The sequence below is a fragment of the Xyrauchen texanus genome, unplaced genomic scaffold, assembly GCF_025860055.1.
Source record: "Xyrauchen texanus isolate HMW12.3.18 unplaced genomic scaffold, RBS_HiC_50CHRs HiC_scaffold_613, whole genome shotgun sequence".
Classification (NCBI taxonomy): domain Eukaryota; kingdom Metazoa; phylum Chordata; class Actinopteri; order Cypriniformes; family Catostomidae; genus Xyrauchen; species Xyrauchen texanus.
Window position 1 is genome coordinate 1 of NW_026266592.1, and position 22,455 is coordinate 22,455.

The window sequence follows — 22,455 nt, forward strand, 5'->3', positions numbered from 1 at the left end:
CACGTGCTATGACTCCGTGGTAACACGCTCAACAAGCCATGTGATAAGATGCCTGGATTGAATGTCTCAGACATGGAGGAAACTGAGATTCGTCCTCCGCCACCTGGATTGAGTCACTTCGCCACCTAGAGCGCATTGGGAATTGGGGAGAAATTTAAAAAAACAGGAGATATAATAGGTGTGGGTTAGAAACAGATACAAATTTAAATCCTTTTTTCCTCCACTTTCACATCTGAAAGTGAAAGTTAAAGAGGAGATTTAGAGTAAAAAGGACTTAAAATTTGATCTGTTTCTCATCCACACCTATTATATTGCTTCTGAATATATGGATATAACCATTGGAGTATGTGGATTACGTTTGTTTCCTTCATGTGATTTTTGACACTACAATGGTATGATCATTCAATTGCATTGTAAGGGCCTACAAAGCTGAGATATTCTTTTTAAATCCTTTGTTTTGAAGGTCATACACATCTGGGATGGCATGAGGGTGAGCAAATGATGAGAGAATTTTCATTTTTGGGTGAACTATCACTTTAAATAGTCAAAAACGCATTCCCAAGTTATTTTACTTCCTAACAAGTGGTGACTCATGCACAGGTTGCTTTCTCACTCATGCGAACAGTGCCACAGTTCCATTGCAACCGAACTAAGACCACTTCCTTCAGATAGTCTAAGGTTTGGTACAACGGTCTGCAAAACAGGTTTCACATTACCTATTTTTCATTTTAGACTAATCTGCCAGTGTAAAAGCCCTCTCAGTCATAATTGTGTAGTGTTTCCAATTAAAGGAATATTTTTTTCCCCCTAAAATTAAAATTCTATGGTAATTACTAAACCTCATATTGTTCCAAATCCATATGACATCCACAGAACACACAAGGAAATAGCAGAATAGTAACTTGGTCACAATTCACATTCAGTGAATGGTAAAAAGATGCAATGAAATTCAGTCATGATAGGCTAACATTCTGTCTAATGTGATCTTTTGTGTTTCACAGGAAAAAAACGTGGGTTTGGAACAATATGAGTGTCAGTTATTAATGACATCATTTAAAATTTGGGGTGCAATTGTTGACAATTTTAATTTTTTTATGGACTATATCTTTTAAAATGGACAGTCATTAACTCTTTCTGTGACATGCTGAATTAAATCTAGTCAGTCATGGCAAAGTGTGATGCAATGCAATTTTGTCTGTACTTATTTTTTATTTTATTTTTTTTGAACAGTTGTCAAAGGACCATGAAGCAATGGCTCATGTACTCTTTGGAAGGAATCTCAGACTAAATGTTGCCTTGACTCTTTGGCGAAAAAATGCAAGTGAACTAGTGGCATACTTGAACAGGTTGGAAGTTTGACTTATGTATAAAATACCACAAATGTTAAGGCAAAGATGATGTTCATACATATGACATTTTTAAAACGCTTCAGTATTTAAATAAGGTAGTAAAAGTTAAAAAGGCTTTACAGTAACACATGTATAGCTTATTTTTATTCCTGTAATGTTGGCATATTGACGCTGGGAAAAGCCAAATTAAATAGTTATGACCAATGTGCTGTATGTTGGTGTAGAATCCAGATGAAATTTATAGTATATAAAGAATAGTGAAATATCACTATTGAAGTTTATTTCTTTTTTCTATTTTGCAGACTACAAGACACAGGTGTCCTTGTTGACTGTTTGCCTGTACTTACTAAAAGGTAGCCTATTTAAAACCTTTCCAAATTATATGAATATATTTTGCCATACACATTAGACATGTTTATTATTTTTTTTTTAACCCTCTACAGTCTTCAGGAAGAAAAGACATGCATTTCGATTGGCTGTTGTGTTGACCTTTTACCACAAGTGAAAGTGATTCTTGACACTAAATATGAAGAGTAAGTAGTTTCCCCTATATGTCTTTTATATTGATTTACAATTTGAAATTACATTTACAATACCTTGAAATGTGCCCAAATTAAAATTTGTTTACAATTTTCTAGACACCTCATTGTAGCTTTACACTGGGTTCAATCTGTCATTAAGAAATGGTGGCCTGAGCTCCCCACAAACAACAAAAGCTTGCAGGATGGATGTTCAAATGACAGGTGCTTCATTTTTAAATGTGTATATATGGAATTACTAATTCAATGGCTAATAAATGGCTATGTATCTGTCATGAGGTTTTTCGATATAGGATTAAGGACAGGCTTCATTCATGAATAAACACTTGTTTTTCTGATGACAGCTTTGCAGTAATTTGTTATATATTTTATGTATTATGTACACACTGTATCTTATAAATATTCACTGGAAAGTGTCACTGAAAATGTCTGTTTGCATCTGTCAGGAATTTTCAGGCAATGAAGACACTGCTGCTTGAACTGTGGGAGGGTAAAAGTCAGTTATGCTTAGTTCCAGGAACTGTAGGAGAAACTGCCAAGGTGCAGTGTGCTTTCATGTTTTGATCAATATAAAAATTAATACTGTTTACAAAACTTGTCTCACCCTTTTTTTCTTTTGTCACCACTTGCTTGTTTTCTTCAGGTCATAGAATCATATCTGTCACAATTGAGCTGATGCATCAGTGTAGCACACCAAGGAGAGGACCACTACATATTCTTGGTGCGTTATGTGAATCTGCTCTCTGAGCAGTTTGGAGATAGTGAATCTAGAGCTCAATAGTGGTGAATTGAGGATTGGTGAACTGAACAGTTCAGACACTCCTGATACCAGCACTGGAGGAGGAACCCTTCCTACAGGCACAGAATGACTGCTTCACATTGAAGTGGACTTGCTTAGTGGCACATAATCAACTCCATGAGACTCTCTGGAATCAGACAATTCACTGAAGTGCCAAGCAGATGTTTTAACTGTTGCACTTGTAGTGCCATTGTGTGAATCTGCTTAATTGGATGTGATTGTGTATGTGTTCAGTCATGCACTTGAATTGCAGGCTTTTTAAGTTATTTGTATGTTGTTGTCCACTGCTTGATCATGAATGGAATATTTGAGTGTAATGTGTCTACAGTGATTTTTCTTTATTTTTTTCTTTTAATCAACTTTCAAATAAATTGATATGATCTGAAACTCTTTTTTTTCACATTTACATGTTATCTATATTTGCATTTATATGCATATTGTATCTATTATAAGAACAATTACCCAACCCCATACATACAAAACCCTAATCAAAAGGAAATTACATGGTTGTCTTTGTGAATTGTGAGAGATAAGAAACCCAAATGGAATCACTGATTAATGCCAAAAAGACCCAGATAAACTTGAAGATGGATCATTGACAAATAAGTAAGTCTGAGTTGATAAAGAAGAGAAATCATTTAAATAGTCTAGTTTATGGTGCATATGACAAGCCAGTGTGTCCATGTTTCTAAAAAAAAAAATTGAATAACATTTACAGCATTTTCTACGAAAACATTTATTTAACGGTGTTAAAAATGTCTGGATATGTAATCAAGTAAAAGTTATAAAAATACTACCAAAAAAAACGAATGTTTGTTCCAAGGAGAATTGTTATTTTACAAATGTAAGATTTTTTAAGCCACACATTTTCATATATATATATATACAGTCATTTGGACAAATAGACCACTTTTGGTCTTTATATGATTAGTTCACCCACATATGAAAATTCTCATAATTTATTCAATCCATCCTATACGTCTATGACTTCTGCAGAATACAACGATTTTTTTTTAAGAACATCTCAGCTCAAGGTCCTCACAATGCAAGTGAATTGGTACCAAAATACTGAAGCTCCAAAATTACATAAAAGACTTCAGTGGTTAAATACATATATTCAGAAGCGATATACGTGTGGGTGAGAAGAATATACATATTTAAGTCCTTATTTGATTCTATCAGTCTCCACTTTTACTTTCACATTCTTTTGTTTTTGCCGATTCAAATTCTCCGTACATGTCACCTACTGTGCAGGAAGAATTTATAGTAATAAAGGGCTTAAATGTTTATCTGTTTCTGACCCATACCTATCACATAGCTTCTGAAGGTGTAGATTTAACCACTTGAATTGTATGGATTACTATTATGCTGACTTGCATTGGCTTTGGAACTTTAAAGTTCTAGCCACCATTCACTTGCAATGTATGGACCTGCAGAACGGAGATAATTCTTTTAAAAATCTTTGTGTTTTGCAGGAGAAAGAAAGTCATACACATCCGGGATGTAATGAGAGTGAGGATATGATGAAAGAATTTAAATTTTTGAGTAAACTATCCCTTTAAGTCTTTTACTTTCGAACTCATCTTTATCACCGTAAATACATTTAAGTCATTGTTTGTGAATTGCAGATACACCAGTTGACTCAAAATTAATCACGTCACATTTTAAAAATATACATTTTGATAAAAAATGTTAGACAGATAGTTCACAACGATGTGCGACAGTATCCAAAACCCCGCCTCAACAACAATCACTTGGTGCAGCAGATTCAGTTCTTCCGGTCTCTGCATGTCATGAGTTCCGGTTTCTGTTTACTCAGCTGGTAAAAGATCGACGCGTTGTGCTACGTTGTACACTTTAAACGTCGCATATATCGTGTGACCAAATACGATGCAGTACATTAAGCGTTTATTAGAGTTATATGTGGCGTCGCAGGCTCTGTTTGCGTTGTCATGGTGTTTTTCTGATCCAGAGCAGGGGCCTGTAGCAGGTTCTCCATCCAATGGAGAGCGTTTCAAAATCGAAGGACGAGCCATCGTGCCCGGTGTAAAAACACAGGAATGGATCTCTACAGCACGAGTCCTGGTGGAAGGGGAGGAATATGTTGGCTTTCTGAAGTGAGTTATAAAAAATAACAAATGCGAGGTGTTGTAAATATCAATCTGTGTTTACCATTGCTGGATTTACTGCAGAGCGTCTCAATAAATTACATAATCTTTAGGATAGTGATGTTGGACATGTATTCGTTATAAATGACCACATACATTTTCCATTACAGGACTGATGGAAGTTTTGCTGTGAACGATGTGCCCTCTGGATCATATGTGGTTGAAATCGTGTCACCATCTTTCAGATTTGAATCTGTCCGTGTAGACATTACCTCTAAAGGGAAAACGAGGTAATAGATCTTACTAATACTCTTTAACCCAAACCTCATTAAATAAATAGTTCACCCAAAAATGAGAATTCTCTTATCGCTTCTTCACCCTTATGTGGTCTGAAGCTTGAATTTCTTTCTTCCGCAAAACTCCAAATGGACATAAAGTCAGCATAAAGACTGCACCAGCAAGGTGTACAGTGAAAAAGGACTTACATTTTTGTCTTTTCTCACATAAAATTCATTGGATCGCTTCAGGAGACATGGATTAAAACACTGGAGTTTTATGGATTATCTTTATGCTGCCTTTATGTCTTTTGAAGCTTGGAAATTTGATCACCATTCACTTGCATTTTATATACATATCTACATTAAAATGTCTTTGTTTTATCACACATGTCTGAGACAACTTAAAGGGTGTGTAAATTATGAGAGAATTATACTTTTTGGGGGAAGTATTCCTTTAAACATTTTTATGTATCGATACATGAGCACAAAGTTAAACTTCAGGATGTGTTGATGATTGACAGGGCACGCTTGGTGAATTGCATCAAAACCTCTGAAGTTATTCGGCAGCCGTATCCTCTTCAGATCAGATCAAATGGTCCACACATGTACTTCATGAAGCGGGAGACATGGGGGTGGACGGATTTTCTGATGAACCCAATGGTAAGAGATCATATCTTGGTGTTTTTGTAGTAAGAGTTTTATTTATAGGAACCATTAATCACTGTATTATTTATTCAGTATGATACAGTATACTTCCTTATATTCCATTTATGAATCTTGTGATATGCAATTGTCACTTTCAAATAACTTATTTAGTGTCTATATGCATGTATGTTTCTATGCATTTGTTTAGACCGATTCTTTTGTTTCTGTTATTTATTTATTATAATCGTATTATTTTTCTATCCCTATCCCTTTTCAAATTTAGGTTAGTTTAAGTGTGACAAATATTATAACATGTTTTCTTTTCCAAATTACTGTAGCTGGATCAGAAAAATATTAGATATCTAGAATAGTTTGATTCAAAATAATGTGTGTTGCTTATAGCTGTTGTGGCCTTGTTCTTAAAATGTATTTGTTGTGCTTAGGTCATGATGATGGTTCTTCCCTTACTAGTCATCGTCCTGCTCCCGAAGGTGGTAAATACTAATGACCCTGAGATGAGAAAGGTAAAACATAATGTAGCAGGTCATATACTAAAAATATATAGCAGCCTCATCCTCTTGAAATAGCTGTATTCATGTATTTATGTATGCTTTTTTTTCTGCAGGAAATGGAGCAGTCTATGAATATGTTAAACCCTAACCCGGAATTGCCGGATGTTTCTGAATTTATGACTAAATTGTTCTCCAAGGGCTCCAGTAAATCTGTGGGAGGCAACAAAGGTAGCAGGAGTGTTGCACCAAAGAGGAGGTAGTGCTGGATGTAGTGCTGTGCTCTTAGGGTCTTTTTACCATTTTCTTTAACACTGTTTAATGGTGTATATATATATATGTATAAACACGAAGCGTTTCTTTTTCAACTAAAATGCTTGACAAAGCAGAACTGTGTTTGCACTGTCCCATTTTCTTTTGGATGCATTGTTGATAACCAGATTCTTTTACTCATAATGATACTCTGAAATCTTCATCCGGTTAAAAAATGGATCCGGTACATGTGGACTAAAGCATGAATTCCTTGTTTTTACTAAAATAGAACTTGACTTGGATGTTTTAACTTGAAAAATATAATGAGAGAATAAGTACATTATTGATCTGTTACCCTGGATCGGTCGAGATACCTATTCCAAAAGGGGAATGTTGAACAGATTTCACTGTTGCTGAAGCATTTAAATATTCTGTAATATAATTAACATAATGATGGTAGTCTATGCTTTTACTGCTGCTGTATCTAATATTCATCAAACAGATATATGATTCATTTTTAGAATTGAGGTCAATACAGTTTCACCTCCACGATGACTTGATTAATAGTAAGAATTAAATCGCTAATAAATTAAATTTAGCACATTTTGAAAATGAGAGAAATATAAGTAAACAGGGACTAAATATAAAAGGTTGAGAACATCGATGTGCTGTTGATTGGCTTTTTAAAGAAAAACTGTGGGTTGATGCAATTGCTGCAATGTGGCTGCACTGGTAAATTCAGATGCAGATGTTAGTTCTTGTTATGTAGTTTAAATTAATATAATGTAGATTTTGATGTGTTTATCAAATTTGTTGTGTGACTTTTCAAATTAGCTGCAAGGGTTGAAAATGGATGAAAAATATAATGAGGGGCCATCTTGGCTGTGATGCCATATGTGTTTTAAGTCCAACCCAAGGAGGTGACGTTGACCCCAATTCTGTTACACAACTACTTGAAACATAGCTTCTAGATTGAAATATTTACTATATCTTGTTGAGTTTGTACAAGACTGTGAATAAAGAAATGCATAAGATTAAAGCTATGAATTATCTTATTTAAACTGAATGAAAATAAATTTGTTGTGGGCAATATTAACATCTTGATTATTTGTCTGCTGTTCTCTGCATGAGACTTCTAGAAAGATGGGTGGAAATAAATATTAAATACCAAATTGGGTGAAACTATGTTACTGAAATAGTCAGCAATTCCCAGTATGGCAGTGGACAATTGTAGTAAAGCTGTAGTTTGAAATAAATTATTTGTATTAAAGAAAAATTCAAATCCAGATCAAATTGGTGTTTCAGTTAGTTGGGTTACTTTCATCTAAAAACTTTATTTATTTTAAATAAAATTATATGGCACATTTTCACAACAATAAAAGAAGGCATTTTTTAATGTAACTATTTGAATGGAAAACAGCTAGGCAATATCCATTAATGTGCTTGTCTTTAACGTATGTTAACATTCAAGCGAAGTTCTAATTTGTGGTGCGACAAAGCTTGTATAAATTAGTTTATTTTAAATATGTGCAGATTGGGATTTATTGGGTGTTGTGGAAATATAAACAGTGTTCTACTGCACATAATCCAGATTCTCTGCCATTTCATGGAGATAACATTCAGAGTAAAGGTAAAATCAAAAGTCTTTCAATTTGATCTACTGTATCTACAGATGTGATCTGTAATGCAGCTTGAAAATCTGACAATCTCTGATCTAGGATTGTCATTGAATTCAGTTCAGCACTGCTGAAAACATTAATACTAATAAATAGTAATAATGGAAAAAAAAAAACAATACTGCTTTGCACACCAGGAAATTCAATTTCTATGCATGCAGTCACTGACATGACTAAGGCATACCATACTGTCAAATAATTTTATCCACAGGCAAAACAGTTAACCAAGGTGCAAAAAAATGCTTTAAGATTTTGGTACCAATAATAAAAAAATATATAATTTCACTGTCCATATCTTTATTGTACTCACCACCCTAGTCTTTAGACATTTAACAATATTGCACATTATTGTGAAAATGCACTTAAATATATATAAAATTATGAAAACTTGTTACATGTCAAATTGTATTATTAATAATAAATTACAACATTGTTTATATTGACTGATTTAAAAAAAACAATGTGTGCACAGTACCTAGAAAAGAATATGCCCTGGAACATGGATAGGAGTAATATGGAGATATGAACTTTGACATTATATGCATAACATAAATCTAATATCTTAAGAGTTGCTTCTTTACTTCCATTGACTAAAATTGTATTTTAATGCCCCATAAACATTTAAATTCTATTACATCTTGAACATTCAACTATCATTCTAATATTCTGCCATTTCTGTTATTTTGTATGTGAATTTAATGACTTTGACCACACCAGTACAGTTTGTCCTCCCTTTTACTCCTCTTCCACTTGCAGAGGAATAACATCCAAAAGGTCTTCTTGAAGGTCTTGTTGCAAAGGGCATAGCACATAGGGTTAATTGTACTATTTACATAGCAGAGCCAGTAGCCCAGATGCCAAAGGGAGACAGGGATGCAGTCAGAGCAGAAGGTGGAGATAAGCACCATGATGTTGTATGGGGTCCAGGTGAGGAGGAATGCCAGAAGGATGGCACTAAGAGTGTGAGCTGCCTTTCTCTCCTTGATCAGGACCATTCTCTTCCGTTTGGTCATTTGGATCTTCAGGTTTGGATCCTCTGGTTTGGTGGACGAGGATATGGACAAAGGAGCCTTGGACTCTGATGAGTGACAGTGATCTGTGTTTGTTCCCTCAGCTTCATTGCTGCCTTGCAGAGCAGTAATGTTGCTAATGATAGGCTTGAACTTGTATGACATACATTTTTTATTGTTTGCTTGTGTGTATTGCTTTGCGAGATCGCTCAAATATTTGCTGTCTTCATAACAGTCCAGCTGTTCGTTCTTATTTATTGATTCTCGGTTCTTGAAAGATTCTCGCGGGGTCACCTCAGTGACCGACCGCTCTTCTTCCTCTGATGATGTATAACTGTTTAGGGTGGTGACCTGGTCTGATTTAGTACAATCCTCAGACTGCAATGTTGTCCTAGTTACATAACTCTGGTTGGATGAGGACCATGATGCTTGAGTGCCGCCTCTCTTGCTTTTAAAGTTAAAGCATCGTAGTATTGGCTTTTGTACTTTGGGATCTTCATGGCTGTCCAAAGATGGGTATCCTTGCAGTTCTGCTAAATTCCGTGTGCGTTTCTCTGTTTCTTTGTAGATTTTGCTGTATAAAATAGTCATGATGGAGACTGGGATATAAAAGGCCGCTATGGCTGTCCCAAATGTTATTGTGGGTTCTGAGAAAAACTGGATCTGACATTGGTCAGGTGGAACTTTCCTCTCACCAACAAAATACTGCCAGCACAGAATGGGAGGAGCCCACAGAATGAATGATATCAACCATGCCAAGCCAATCATGATGCCTGCACGTTTTGGTGTTCGTTTCGCCCTGTAGGTGAGTGGCCTTGTAATTGAGAAATACCTGTCGAAGCTGATGACCAGCAAGTTCATCACCGATGCGTTGCTTGCAACATAGTCGAGTGCCAACCAGAGATCACATGCTACATTTCCTAAAGACCAATATCCCATGAGAATGTAAGATGTGTACAGGTTCATAGAGAATACACCTATTATGAGGTCTGCACAAGCTAAACTGAGTAAGTAATAGTTGTTTACGGTCTTAAGTTGGCTGTTCACCTTGAAAGAGAGTATCACTAAAATATTCCCCACTATTGTGATGAGGCTCACTATGGCTGATAGAGTTGCAATAGTTATGACCTCCAGCAGACAGTATGGGGCAGACAAAACAGTGGAAACATTTCCACTTGCAGTTGAATTTCCACTTGAATCCATGTCCATCTTGTCAGTGCAGGCCTATTAGCAGCATACTCTGTCTGGACGAAAGTTTCACCTAAGTTTTCATGCTCAGTTGACAATGGATAGTCTAAAAAATAAAATAAAAAATCAGCACTTGATATTGGAAAGGTTTTAGAGGCATTTGTATAGCCTATTTATTGTGTGAAAATGTATATGAGATAACAAATATACACAAAAAGTGTGAAAATATTTTTTAACCCTTGAATACATTTTCAAAAACAATTTTACATATTCAGGGTCTTGTGTCAGATAGTGTCAAATTTTCAAGACAGTTAGAACATAGTAGAATATATTCTGATATATTTTTGTTTTATTTTTCATCTATCATAGAAATAATGCAACAAATATAGAACAGGATTCATTACTTCCACACTGAAATTTCATGAGACGCAACTGGCTGTCAAACATACTGTACTGAGCTACACATAACATATAAGCTACACATGTGTTATTTTTCAAGCTAAATAGTGGTACAGAAAATCATCATGATTTATGGTAGTGTGGAAAAAAGCAACACAATCACATTTATCTGGTCTTTAATGACTCTATTCTGTACACTTTTTGTAATTAAGCATTTATAATACATATTGTTTTATGAGGTCCTGGGTCTCTAAAGACCTGAGGTATGCATTCAAGGTTTAAAGTCCTTCTCCAGTCACTGGTTTAACCCCTAAAAATGCATCTTTTATCAATTAAAATTACATATTTAAAAGTTTTTTTTTCTCCATGAAAATAATCCCTTTAATGCTTAAAATGGCTTCGATTTAACGCTACACCTTTGCCTAATTTAGTATGCACGGATCTATGAATATGCAAATTAGTCCCCGCCTCCTTCACCACTCACCCCTGCACCCCTTGTCTGCAGCTCAGCTCCTTGTGTCCGCAGGATAAATTGATGGAACCGCTTTGGGCTTGACTATAAGTTTAATGGCAAAACCCATCAGTTTTGGGGTAAAATTTTCAAAACTGTTTTCGGTAAAATGACTACTGCAAACTTGAGTTTTCTCTGGAAGTTTTGCTGGAACATTACTATTGTTCCAAATAAAATGCACCCATTTATCTCAGATTTTCAGATCCTTTGGCTCACCGTTTGTCCTTTCGTAACTTTGCATCTGAAAACATAACATGTCTTGCAAAATACAGATATGTAGCTACACTTGGCTTCTCCTGATACCCCTTACTTCCCCATAGCCTATGCTATTGATGTGGAAAGCCACACCCCCGCAAGTTGACGGGATTGGTTCCTTAGGTTTGTGAGGTATGAAACCTTGGCTGTTTGAATATGTGTTTTTGAGACTGTATTTGGTACACTGCAGTTCTAAGGTGGAAATGCTCAGCCATGGTGTTGACTGCTGAGCATATTAAAAAAAAAATCACCATTTGGGCATGTAAACAGTTTAAAAAAAAAATTTCACTGGAGGGTACTGTAATTGTTTGTTTTTAGGATAAATTCAATGCTAACTATCAATTTTGACTTAAGAAGACAAGGAATTGGCCATTCAATTTCAAATCCTTAAAATGTAATTACCACCACAATACATAATTTGAGATGAGGTGAAAATAACTTTGTGGTACAAATGTTCATGACTTCGGTGGCAAAAAAAGACAGAATTCTCATGTGAGGCATTTTGATCCACTGCTGTTAGCATAAACTTTTATTATTATTATTATTATTATTATTATTATTATTATTACTATTATAGAGATAGAGAGATGTCAAAAGTGCCCATAATTTAAAGAAACACTAAATAACAGTTTGTTCAGATCAATAACACTGATCATAGACGATTAGGCGGAAATATTTTAAGGGCGGAACGTTTCTCATGAATGGGGACTCATTTAAATGTTACAGCCGTCGTAGTGTGTTATGTTACAGTCTGAAGTTCTCGGCAACAACAGGTACTTTTTCAGTTATGGACAGTAGACCGAGTCGGGGACGCGGTGGTCATTGGAAAAGAGGAGGTGGAACTGGCGGTGCAAGTGACACCGGCATTTCGGGAGAGCACAGGGGTCGCGGGAGAGGTGGCCCCCATCGTGGAAGAGGCAAACGGGATCATCACAGAGGAAGAGGACGATATAATGGCCCTCCTGCAGACTTCAGACGGGTCAGTGCTGACTTGCAGTGTATTGACTGATAAAATAATTTAGAGAATGATGACATGACAGAGTAACTTGTTATTAGTCAGTACTGGCATTCTAAAAAAATAATAATAATAATGCATTATACCAAATTATACTTTTAAAGGAAATACTGGTATTTTAGCCATATCTATAATTACTGTGATGCATTTTAGTAAGGGGTTGCGTGTTTAGCGAATTGTAAAAATGTACTAGATTTTCAAATAGGCTAGAACTCTCTGTTAATCGATATAGCTGATATTGCTTGGAGGTTTTCATTGAGGAGGTTATACTGTATTTCTATATGTCATGTTGTATATATTTGGTCTAAATTTGTACCATTGAACATGCTCTGCAATTATTTGTGATGCATTAATAGTTCAATGTGCAACATTACACAGTAAATAAAGCTTAGTAGCGCTTGTGCATGTCATAGGTCGCACATTCACTCACAATATTCAGTTTAATTTCATTAAGTGGCAGTCTTGAATCATGCTTGGTCACTGTCGTCTTTTATTTCATTTCTTTCTTTTCAGAATCAAGATGATCATGACAACAAAGAAAACTTTGAGGAGGAGGAGGAGGAAAACATCACATTCTCTCGACGAAAGCTGGAGTCCAACTGGGACCGTTATCAGGAGTCTGAGAAAGAAGAAATAAATGAAGACGTTCCTACACAGCGAGGAATGGATTATCATGTTCTCCTCACTTCAGCTGGTAAGATTTGACACATGACTATCCGCTTTCAGTCTGTGTCATATTCTCCCTCTGTGCTTCTTATACAGCTCAGGTAGATGACAAAAAACAAAAGTAATATAGGACAGTGATGATGTTAACCAGCAGCCCTGCTCTGTGCTATTAAAGGAAAGTCAAAAACTATTTAATAGTTAAATATGTATTATAATAGATTTTATGGCTTATTTTCGGTACTTCGGTAAACATGTTAAAACTGTTTTAATACAGTTATTTGGGGCACTTCTTCCTGAGAAACATGGAGGTTGACGTAGTAATCGTTATTTAGCCCAATTCCATTGTTTATGTCATGAAAATAAAAATACACATTTTATTCAAGGGCAGGTCATCAACACATCCTCGTAATTAATTAAATGGGACAATTTCTGATGCATTTTGTCATATTTAATGAGCCTAAATCCTGTGTAACTGCAGAGTAAGTTTCCATTTCGCTGCTCTATTGAGGGATTTTTCTTTGCTCAATTTGCCACTTATTTCCCTAAGCTGCTTCCTTAAGAGCCATGTTGATATTCATAAGATATATTTGTGTCAACTAATTGTATGATGGTGAAGTGCAGGGTTGAACTTCTTGTGGTCAATTGGTCAAAAAATTATTTTTGTTTATTTGTCTTTCTAAAGGTCATCTAGTTGTACAGTATATGTTAAAGTAACATGTTTCCATTAGTCTGGTGGAAATATTGCATTTTAGTATTATATATTGCATTTTAGTAATAGACTGTTTCTGTTTGTCATGGTCATACAGATTTACTGCAAAAAAATAAAAATTATTCCAGCACCTTCCTCTAAGAGCAATTAATTTGTTTTGTTGCTCTCTATAATTTTTTTTTTCTCCGATTAGTCATCAGTAGAGGTTTGAATGCACTGACCCCCTTGAATGTGGGTGTAATTTGTATCTGTTCTCCTGAACAATAATTGTATCCATGACTTCAGGACTTGTTGGACCAGCACATCCCATAGAAGCTCAAATAAATTGAGAGCTGGGGAATTTTTAACTCTCTGTCATGTTCCTCAAACCATTCCTGAACAATTTTTGCAGTGTGGAAGGGCACATTATCCTGCTGAAAGAAGCCACTGCCATCAGGGAATACCATTGCCATGAAGGGGTGTACGTAGTCTGCAACAATCTTTAGGTAGGTGGTACGTATTGCTCCATGGTCCAATTCTAACTCTCACGTGCCCATTGTAGGTGCTTTCAGCGTGGACATTTTGACTGGTCTGCGGCTACACAGCCCCATACGCAGGAAGCTGCGATGCATTGTGTGTTCTGACACATTTCTATCATGGCCAGCATTAAGTTTTTCAGCAATTTGTACTACAGTAGCTCTTCTGTTGGACCAGACCGGCACGCTTTCGTTCCCCATGCGCATCGGTGAGCCTTGGGTGCCCATGACCTTGTCACAGGTTCACCTTCCTTGTACCACTTTTGGTTGGTACTAACCACTGCATAGTGGAAACACATGCTCTGACCCAGTCATCTATCCATCACAATTTGTCCCTTGTCTATGTCGCTCAGATTCTTACGCTTGCCCATTTTTCCTGCTTCCAACACTTGAAATTCAAGAACTGACTGTTCACTTGCTGCCTAATATATCCCACCACTTGACCGGTGCTATTGTAACAATATTATCAATGTTATTCACTTTACCTCTCAGTGGTTTTAATGTTGTGGCTGATCAGTGTATGACAACGGAAAAAGGAGATTAGTGGTTATTATTGGACATTAAAATGGTTTAGCAAAGACTGCTTTAACAAGACTGCCTTCAAGAAGTATCTTTTCACTTTTTACACAACTTGTAGCATAAACTCAACTAGTGGTAGACCGATATATCGGTTTTACTGATTAATCGGTGCGATAGTTTCCAATACTTTTTACATAATTTCTTCCCCAATAAGTTTTTTTTTTGGTTGAACAATAAGCTGCATCTGGGCTTTTATCAAGTTAGTACTCTTTGTCTGTGCCCGTCACTGCAAGGAAAGAACATATTTTTGACTTTGTATAAATCAATTTTAAAAACGATCAGCCGATCAGTCGGTTAACAGCCTTTTCCACCACTTTAATTATTGGTATCTGCAAAATTGCTTGACCTCTAAACTCATCTCTGATTATAACTGGTCTAGCTGCACCAACTGCAGATTGACATTTTAACCTTGAAAAATAGTTTTCTTTGTGTTTTGTTTGATTTGGCAAGAAGTTGAATAAATTATTGTTCGCATATTGCAATATAATGACTTTATTCAGTCAACTATTCATATAAAAAAGATGGCTGATCCTGTTTTCCTCACAAATATAACAGCTCCACAAGTGACTTTCAAGGTTGCATAACCTCCCCTGCGATACTCAACATACTGTCCATTATCTCATTATAATTTTGCCAGCAGGCACTGATTAGCAAGTGTGCTGGTAGCAGACTGATTAGGAACAAAATGAGGGTGATTCAGCTTTCACCAGGGAGTGGAACAAAGTGGAGAATCACCCTTCTCTTATCCTTGAGCTTTTTCACACATGACCCAAAAACATACCTTACAGATTTTTTTACACATCTGGGGTCAAACTGACTTTGTTTTTCTTACTTTTATGAGAGAATTCTTCTTTCAATAGCCTTTGTCTACTAATACATATCCTATAACTTGTATTTATGATACATCTCCATCTTAATGTTCTTATACAAATAACAAGAGGAACAGTTACATAAAACAAATGAGCTGTCTTCAGCATGTTTGCCCCCACAGGGTAGATTTTAGCATTCTCCATTTATCAGTGTGTCTATGTATCTTAGTGAACATTTGTCTTCAGTCAGTGAGAAAGTCTTCAGTCAGTTTATTGCAAGTTCATTCTCTTCTTGTCTCATTTACAAATAGACTTGTTGACCATTCATTGACATACGGTAACACAGATGTGGCGTAACCATTTTTATATGGAAGTGAGACAACATTCCAAGGTACAGGTATAATTTAGCATTTAACCATCTACAGAAAGATTGCTGTTATCTGATTTGCTCTGATCTATCATTTCTTTGTAAATTTGTCATCCCCAAGAGGTTAATCTTTTGGGCTGTTACTTTGAATAAATTACATTAAAACTGAAAATCTGTTCACGGAGAGGATCCATGCTATACAAAATCATTGATACTATACTTTTTTCCCACATTGATTATTGCCACTCCAATCGAGGATTTTATTTCTACTTATCTCTCAACTGATCAGACATTAAACTGCCAGTACCTCTCTAACAGTGTTTGGACCTTTGGTTTTGGGTGGCATTACCCAATCCACGTCTCAGTGGTGGTGAACTTGTTGCTAGGGGGCTCTTTTATGTCTCCGAGCAGAACTCAAACTTGCATTGATTTGAAAACAGATTATGAGGAAGAATATGATTATTTGTATCTCTTATTATGAGGTAATGATCTCCTAGAGGAAACTGGTGTGAAGGATGTTTGAAATTTTCTCTTAAAAGGGCACATTTTTCCATTTGACAATTTTGTAAGTGTTGTTATTAGCTTTGCATTAAATTCTGGTTTTGTTACTTAAGTAAAAAAAAAAAATTGTAGTTACTTAACAGAAAACCTTAAACTAATATAGTATGGTAACAAGACTAACATTTATTATACTGATTATAGATGTTTGCACATTGATTTATATTGGTTATGTTACACATGCTTTGAAAGATCTTCTTGCTCTGGTTTTCTTTGGTTTTTAGATGATCTTCATCACATTAATTGTATCATCACTGAATACTAATATTTACTGTCTATTGAAATCAGTTCAGTTGCACTCTAGTGTGTCTCTGCAACAGCCTCCATTAAAAAGAACATCTGTTTTTTTTTGTTTGTTTTTTTTTTTATGTTTTTGTTTTGTTAAATTTTTTTATATTTAGAAACAGCAGGCAATGATATCTATCATCATTCTTTTATTCCTAATATTCACAGATGGTTAAATAGCTTTTTTGTAATTACCTTAATTGCTTTGTCTAATTAACGTAAATATAGAAAATATGCAATACTCACTGTTCACTCATCACCCAGCATTGAACTCCATATACAGATCTAGTTTTGTCAGACTGTTGCACTGAGCACATTCCAAATCGTTTCTTCTCTAACTCTTACCACCACTCTCTGGAATCCAAATCTAGATGGTCTGGATGGGTCGATTAATCTTAAATAACGTAATCCTCAAGGTAGAATTGTTCTCCTTTTATTCATTGGTTTTCCAGTACCCAAAAAGATTCTTGAATAAAAAGCTCTCTCTCAAGTTGACAACCACACCAAAGTCCAGAACCTTTTTGTTGAGCATCTAAGGTGGTCCTTTAGAGGATGGACTATGATTTTCTCTTGATGTAAGAAGTCATTGTTGCTCAGTAGTGGTGGAGGATGATGTAGAAATGATGCTGCAGCTCTCTGAATATGTGCAATGGATGCTTTGACAGCCACAGATGTGAATGGCTGGGAGGAGGTCATTCCCGCTGGGGTGGCATGATCATCATGATGTGGGGCAGTGAACAGACAAACGCTGAGAGAATGGGAGGAGGAAGAGTAGGGGGCTGATCCGAAATAGAAATGAGGGGATGAAGGTTAGACTGCTTGTACTCATTCTGTATATCTTCCCGTGGGGAGGGGGGGTATAAAAGGTGGTATGATACTAACTGATACATTATGGAGGTATTAATTACTCTCTTTTGACATGGATAGTAGTAGTAGTAGTAGTAGTAGTAGTAGTAGTAAGTAGTAGTAGTAGTAAAATCTTTATTTGTCCCTTTACAGGGCAATTTAAGTAGCTTCGACCTCACAAACATACAAATTTTATAAAACAGAAAACAGCAAAACATCACAAAACCTTACGAAAAAACATCACAAACCCTGGGGATTTATAATAATTTTTCATATAGCTACTATTTAAAATGTACGGTACCTTTTATCTTTGTTTCAAATACGTATTTACACTCATAACTGCGTTTGAAACAAAAGACCTAGAAGCTTTAACGGTCCTCCACTTAGGCACTCTATATCGCTTTCCTGAGGGAAGCAACTCAAATTCTAAAAACAAAATGTGGGATGTATCCTCTAGGATAGTCAAAGACTTCCTGAGAACATTTCTCTCACACAAAGCAGACAAACCCAACTGTACAGATCCTGTAATCTTTGACCCTAAATTAATTATGTGCTGAAGCTGGGATCTACTTTTAACATTTAATCCATAAAACCAACAGATCATAGCAAAGGTTAAAACACTTTCAATGAAAGATCTATAAAACATTATCATTATGGATTTATCCACTTCAAAGGACTTAAGCTTCCTCAGTAAATATAACCGTTTTTGTGCTTTCGATATAATAAGATTTGTGTTTTCCACCCACCTAAGTTTATCATCAATTAATGTACCCAAATACTTATATGAACTGACCTTCTCAACCTCTTTACCCGCAATAACTACTTTAGATGGAGTTCCAACAGAATTATAGAATTCTATAGTCATATCCTTAGTTTTGGATACGTTAATTTGTAAATGAGAACTCTCACACCAATCCAAAAAATATTTCAAAATGGGCCCATGCTCTGTGTCACCTTGCTTTAACAGACTCAGCACCACTGTATCATCGGCATATTTAATAATATGTCTGTCTGGATATTGACTTCTGCACATATCTGTATATAAAATAAATAATAAAGGTGAAAGAATACAACCCTGGGGACAGCCCACTGAAGAATGCAGTTCCCCGGAATGTTCTTCATTCACTCGTACTATTTGAGACCTTCTGGTCAGAAAATCTAAAATCCAGGCCACCAAACACTTAGGGACATTAAATTCAGAAAGCAAACGTTCAGCTAAAAGAATTGGTTGAATAGTATTAAACGCTGAAGAAAAATCTATAAATAATAAACGAGCATGATGCTTACCGATATCCACATGTTTATATATGTAATTTAAGAGTGTCAGAGTGGCATCCTCCACACTCCTATTTCTCCTATAGGCAAATTGTAGCGGATCAATCAGATGACTAGTATGCTCTACGAGCCAAAATTTAACAATTCTCTCAAAACACTTCATTAATAATGATGTTAAAGAAATTGGTCTAAATCATTCATTTGTTTGGCATTGGTCTTTTTAGGAATCGGTACAATAATTGATTTTTTTCTCTCTGTAATTTTAATGAGGTCTGAAAAATGAAATGACTAATATCACAGAGCTGATAAGCACAGCTCTTCAAAACTCTCCCACTGACTTTATCAGGCCCAGGGCTTTTATTTTGTTGGGTGGTCTGTAAAACCTTCAAAATTTTGCAATTTGCAGATATTCCTCTGTTTTCAAACCTGAATAAAAATCCCTACTCATTTTATTTAAATCGTGTGTATCAAATCGCCTAAAAAAATCATTAAATTCATCTGCTATCTCTCCCTTTTCTATCCTAGACTCAGGCAAAATAATTCCAGTTGATTCTTTATTTTTTGCACCAGCCATTGCTTTTATTTCTTTCCATGCTGACTGAATATTTCCCTTAATGAACTTCCTCCATTGATTCCTTATATTTCATTTTTGCCCTCCTAATTTCTCGTTTTACTTCCTTATTAACCTGCATCTTTTCCAAATCTGTTCATTGGTAAAAAACCTGTTTCTTCTCATTTAAAACATATTTCAATGATTTTGTCACCCAAGGCTTATTATTTGAGTAGATAGTAGAACTTAAATAGGTGGCTGGAGGGAATGGGTAGTTGTGACAGAGGATCTTGAGTTTTTATTGTTGAAGTGACTTCAGGAAACCATTTGGCTTTAATCTTATTTGAAATTAAACTGATTGGTTACAAAAAAAGTAAGGTACCAAGTGAATGATTTGTAATGTTCTCACCATTGATCTTATACAGCTGCTTGCATTGTGTTCAAGAGAAGGATCGAGTTTCCACGGTTATGGAAAACTGTTAAAATATATATATGGAATTTAACAATTTTGGTTTACAGGACTGGAAAAGTAATGGAAAATAACAATCTAAATAAAAGAAAAAAACAATTCTATAGTGAATTTCTGCTACTTTTTTTTAAATTATTTTTAGATATTAAATATTTCATCATCTAGAAATAGGTCTTGGTAACTGCAATCTCTACAAAGATTTTAATATTCCTTATCTAGTAATCAAAAATCACAAGAAAAGTTGGTCGGGTGTCAACTCTCTATGGATAACAAAAATTTATATTACAGCCATGGCCAAAAGTATTGGCAGTGACAAAGTTTCGCAAAGTTTTCTACTTCAGTTGTTGTGGTGTTGATTCACATTGTTTCTAGATTATTGTGCAGTGATCAGATGCATTTTAAATAATTGAAAAAGCTTAATTGGCCAAATAAATGAACTTTATCTTAAAAACCCAAATTTCACTGTTTTTTGGCCCTGGCACAAAATTACCAGCTAACATCATTTCACTAATCATATCAGCAGCACCTGGGAAAGTGTGAACAAGTGCAAGTCAGGTGAAATCACTCTATCATTCTGATTGGATAATAAGAGCAGACTGATTGCTATAAAAGGAAAGTGCTTCCAATCATGCAAGGAATTTGCTGCAAAGAATATTGCACCTGAAAGAACCATTTACCGGATCATGAAGAACTTCAGGGAGAGGGATTGAACTGCAGTGAAGGCTTCAGGACATCCCAGAGTGTCTAGCAAGCACCAGGACCATCTCCTCATGAGGAGTCAGCTACGGAATCGTGTCACCACCAGTGCAGAGCTTGCTCCATATTGGCAGCAGGTTGGTGTGAGTGCATCTGTGTGCACAGTGAGGCGAATACTTTTGGGCAATGGCCTGGTGTCAAAAGGTCAGCTAAGAAGCCACTTCTCTCCAAGAAAAACATCAAGAACAGACTGAAATTCTGCAGTAAGTACAAGGATTGGACAGCAGAAGACTGGTGCAAAGTTATTTTTCTGATGAAGCACCCTTCCGGCTGTTTGGGACATCTGGAAAATCGATAGTCCGGAGAAGAAAAGGTGAACGCTACCATGAGTCCTGTGTTGTGCCAACAGTGAAGCATCCTGAGACCATCCATGTGTGGGGTTGCTTTTCATCCAAGGGAGTGGGGTCTCTCACAATTCTGCCCAAAAACACTGCCATGAATAAAGAATGGTATCAAAACGTCAGGCAAGAGCAACTTCTCCCAATGATCCTGGAGCAATTTGGTGATGATCCATGGATTTTCCAGCATGAACGAGCACCTTAAGAGTGATAATGAAATGGCTCGGAGATCATTACATTGAAATTTTGGATCCATGGCCAGGCAACTCCCCGGATCTTAATCCCATAGAGAAGCTGTGGTCAATCCTCAAAAGGTGAGTGGACAAGCAGAAGCCCACAAATTGTGATCAACTCCGAGCACTAATAAGGCAAGAATGGATCGTCATCAGTCAGGATTTGACCCAGAATCTGATATGCAGCATGGCAGAGGTTATGAAGAACAAGGGTCAACACTGTAAATATTGACTCTTTGCATATATTTAATGTTTTTGCCAATGAAAGCCTTTAAAACTCATGAAATGCTTATCGTTGTTTTTCCATTGTATACCATAGAAACATAATAACATAACAAAATAATCTACAAATACTGAAGTAGCAAACTTTGCAAAACACAAAATGTATGTCAATGCCAAAACTTTTGGCCACGGCTGTAGTCTCTATGACGGATCTGAGGTAATTTACAATATATGAAGTTTCTACTTACAATTGCTGTACAAAGTTCCCTTTGCTGTTTTTCACCATCTCTCAATTTGGCTGCTATCTTTCTGTCCATTGGAAAAATAAAAGTGTCAATTCACCTGTTGTGATGGCAAAGGGGACAATGTTCTGCTTGCATGACTCATCAATACCATACCTCTCTGCCAACAAACTATATATGAATGTAATGTACTTCACTTTGAATTATAATATGGCACTATTGGGGTAAACCTCAGATGTCATTGATGTCTAGCAAAACACTTGCTTGTTAGTGATCACCTGGTTTAAGGCAATGTCATGACGAGAGGCTGGAGTTGCACTGAAACTCAAACTAACTTTGTATCTTCATGTCATACAGCCAGGTTGACTGGAAATGGCTTATGTAAGGCAGTTCCATGTAAGGCTGGATTTCCAGGCCTCCAAATTTATCGATCATAATGAGATCATAATTGAGGATATGAGCCATATCATGTACCCTGGGGGACTAATAATGAAGGACATGGA

General features: G+C 36.0%; 4 protein-coding genes across 4 annotated transcripts; 3 read left to right on the top strand and 1 right to left on the bottom strand.

The window, feature by feature from the left end:
* The first annotated feature begins 6 nt into the window (after window positions 1–6).
* On the top strand, window positions 7–3,090 carry LOC127642434 (KATNB1-like protein 1). Its single transcript, XM_052125049.1, has 6 exons — window positions 7–1,346; window positions 1,652–1,702; window positions 1,793–1,882; window positions 1,988–2,092; window positions 2,335–2,428; window positions 2,532–3,090. The coding sequence occupies exons 1-6, from the start codon at window positions 1,252–1,254 to the stop codon at window positions 2,562–2,564; spliced, it is 468 nt and encodes a 155-aa protein (XP_051981009.1). The 5' UTR covers window positions 7–1,251; the 3' UTR covers window positions 2,565–3,090.
* A 1,387-nt stretch (window positions 3,091–4,477) lies between these two features.
* LOC127642433 (ER membrane protein complex subunit 7-like) lies at window positions 4,478–7,589 on the top strand. The gene is made up of 5 exons (XM_052125047.1): window positions 4,478–4,804; window positions 4,966–5,085; window positions 5,595–5,733; window positions 6,162–6,242; window positions 6,344–7,589. The coding sequence occupies exons 1-5, from the start codon at window positions 4,578–4,580 to the stop codon at window positions 6,488–6,490; spliced, it is 714 nt and encodes a 237-aa protein (XP_051981007.1). The 5' UTR covers window positions 4,478–4,577; the 3' UTR covers window positions 6,491–7,589.
* A 1,261-nt stretch (window positions 7,590–8,850) lies between these two features.
* LOC127642432 (muscarinic acetylcholine receptor M5-like) lies at window positions 8,851–17,281 on the bottom strand. Its single transcript, XM_052125046.1, has 2 exons — window positions 17,268–17,281; window positions 8,851–10,459 (listed from the first exon to the last, which is right to left on the bottom strand). Exon 2 carries the CDS (start codon window positions 10,372–10,374, stop codon window positions 8,851–8,853), a length of 1,524 nt encoding a protein of 507 aa, XP_051981006.1. The 5' UTR covers window positions 10,375–10,459; window positions 17,268–17,281.
* LOC127642431 (cell death regulator Aven-like) lies at window positions 12,261–13,227 on the top strand (the record flags this gene model as incomplete). Its single annotated transcript, XM_052125045.1, has 2 exons — window positions 12,261–12,497; window positions 13,047–13,227. Coding segments are annotated over exons 1-2 (373 nt in total), but the record flags the coding sequence as incomplete, so codon positions are not given.
* Window positions 17,282–22,455: the final 5,174 nt, after the last annotated feature.

Bases quoted from the DNA above. Each gene is read 5' to 3' on its own strand.
- LOC127642434 (XM_052125049.1), top strand. From the start codon at position 1,252: ATGGCTCATGTACTCTTTGGAAGGAATCTCAGACTAAATGTTGCCTTG. The intron at 1,883-1,987 runs GTAAGTAGTTTC...ACAATTTTCTAG, and splicing joins CTTGACACTAAATATGAAGA to ACACCTCATTGTAGCTTTAC. The intron at 2,429-2,531 runs GTGCAGTGTGCT...TGTTTTCTTCAG, and splicing joins CTGTAGGAGAAACTGCCAAG to GTCATAGAATCATATCTGTC.
- LOC127642433 (XM_052125047.1), top strand. From the start codon at position 4,578: ATGCAGTACATTAAGCGTTTATTAGAGTTATATGTGGCGTCGCAGGCT. The intron at 4,805-4,965 runs GTGAGTTATAAA...TTTCCATTACAG, and splicing joins GAATATGTTGGCTTTCTGAA to GACTGATGGAAGTTTTGCTG. The intron at 5,734-6,161 runs GTAAGAGATCAT...TGTTGTGCTTAG, and splicing joins ATTTTCTGATGAACCCAATG to GTCATGATGATGGTTCTTCC.
- LOC127642432 (XM_052125046.1), bottom strand. From the start codon at position 10,374: ATGGACATGGATTCAAGTGGAAATTCAACTGCAAGTGGAAATGTTTCC.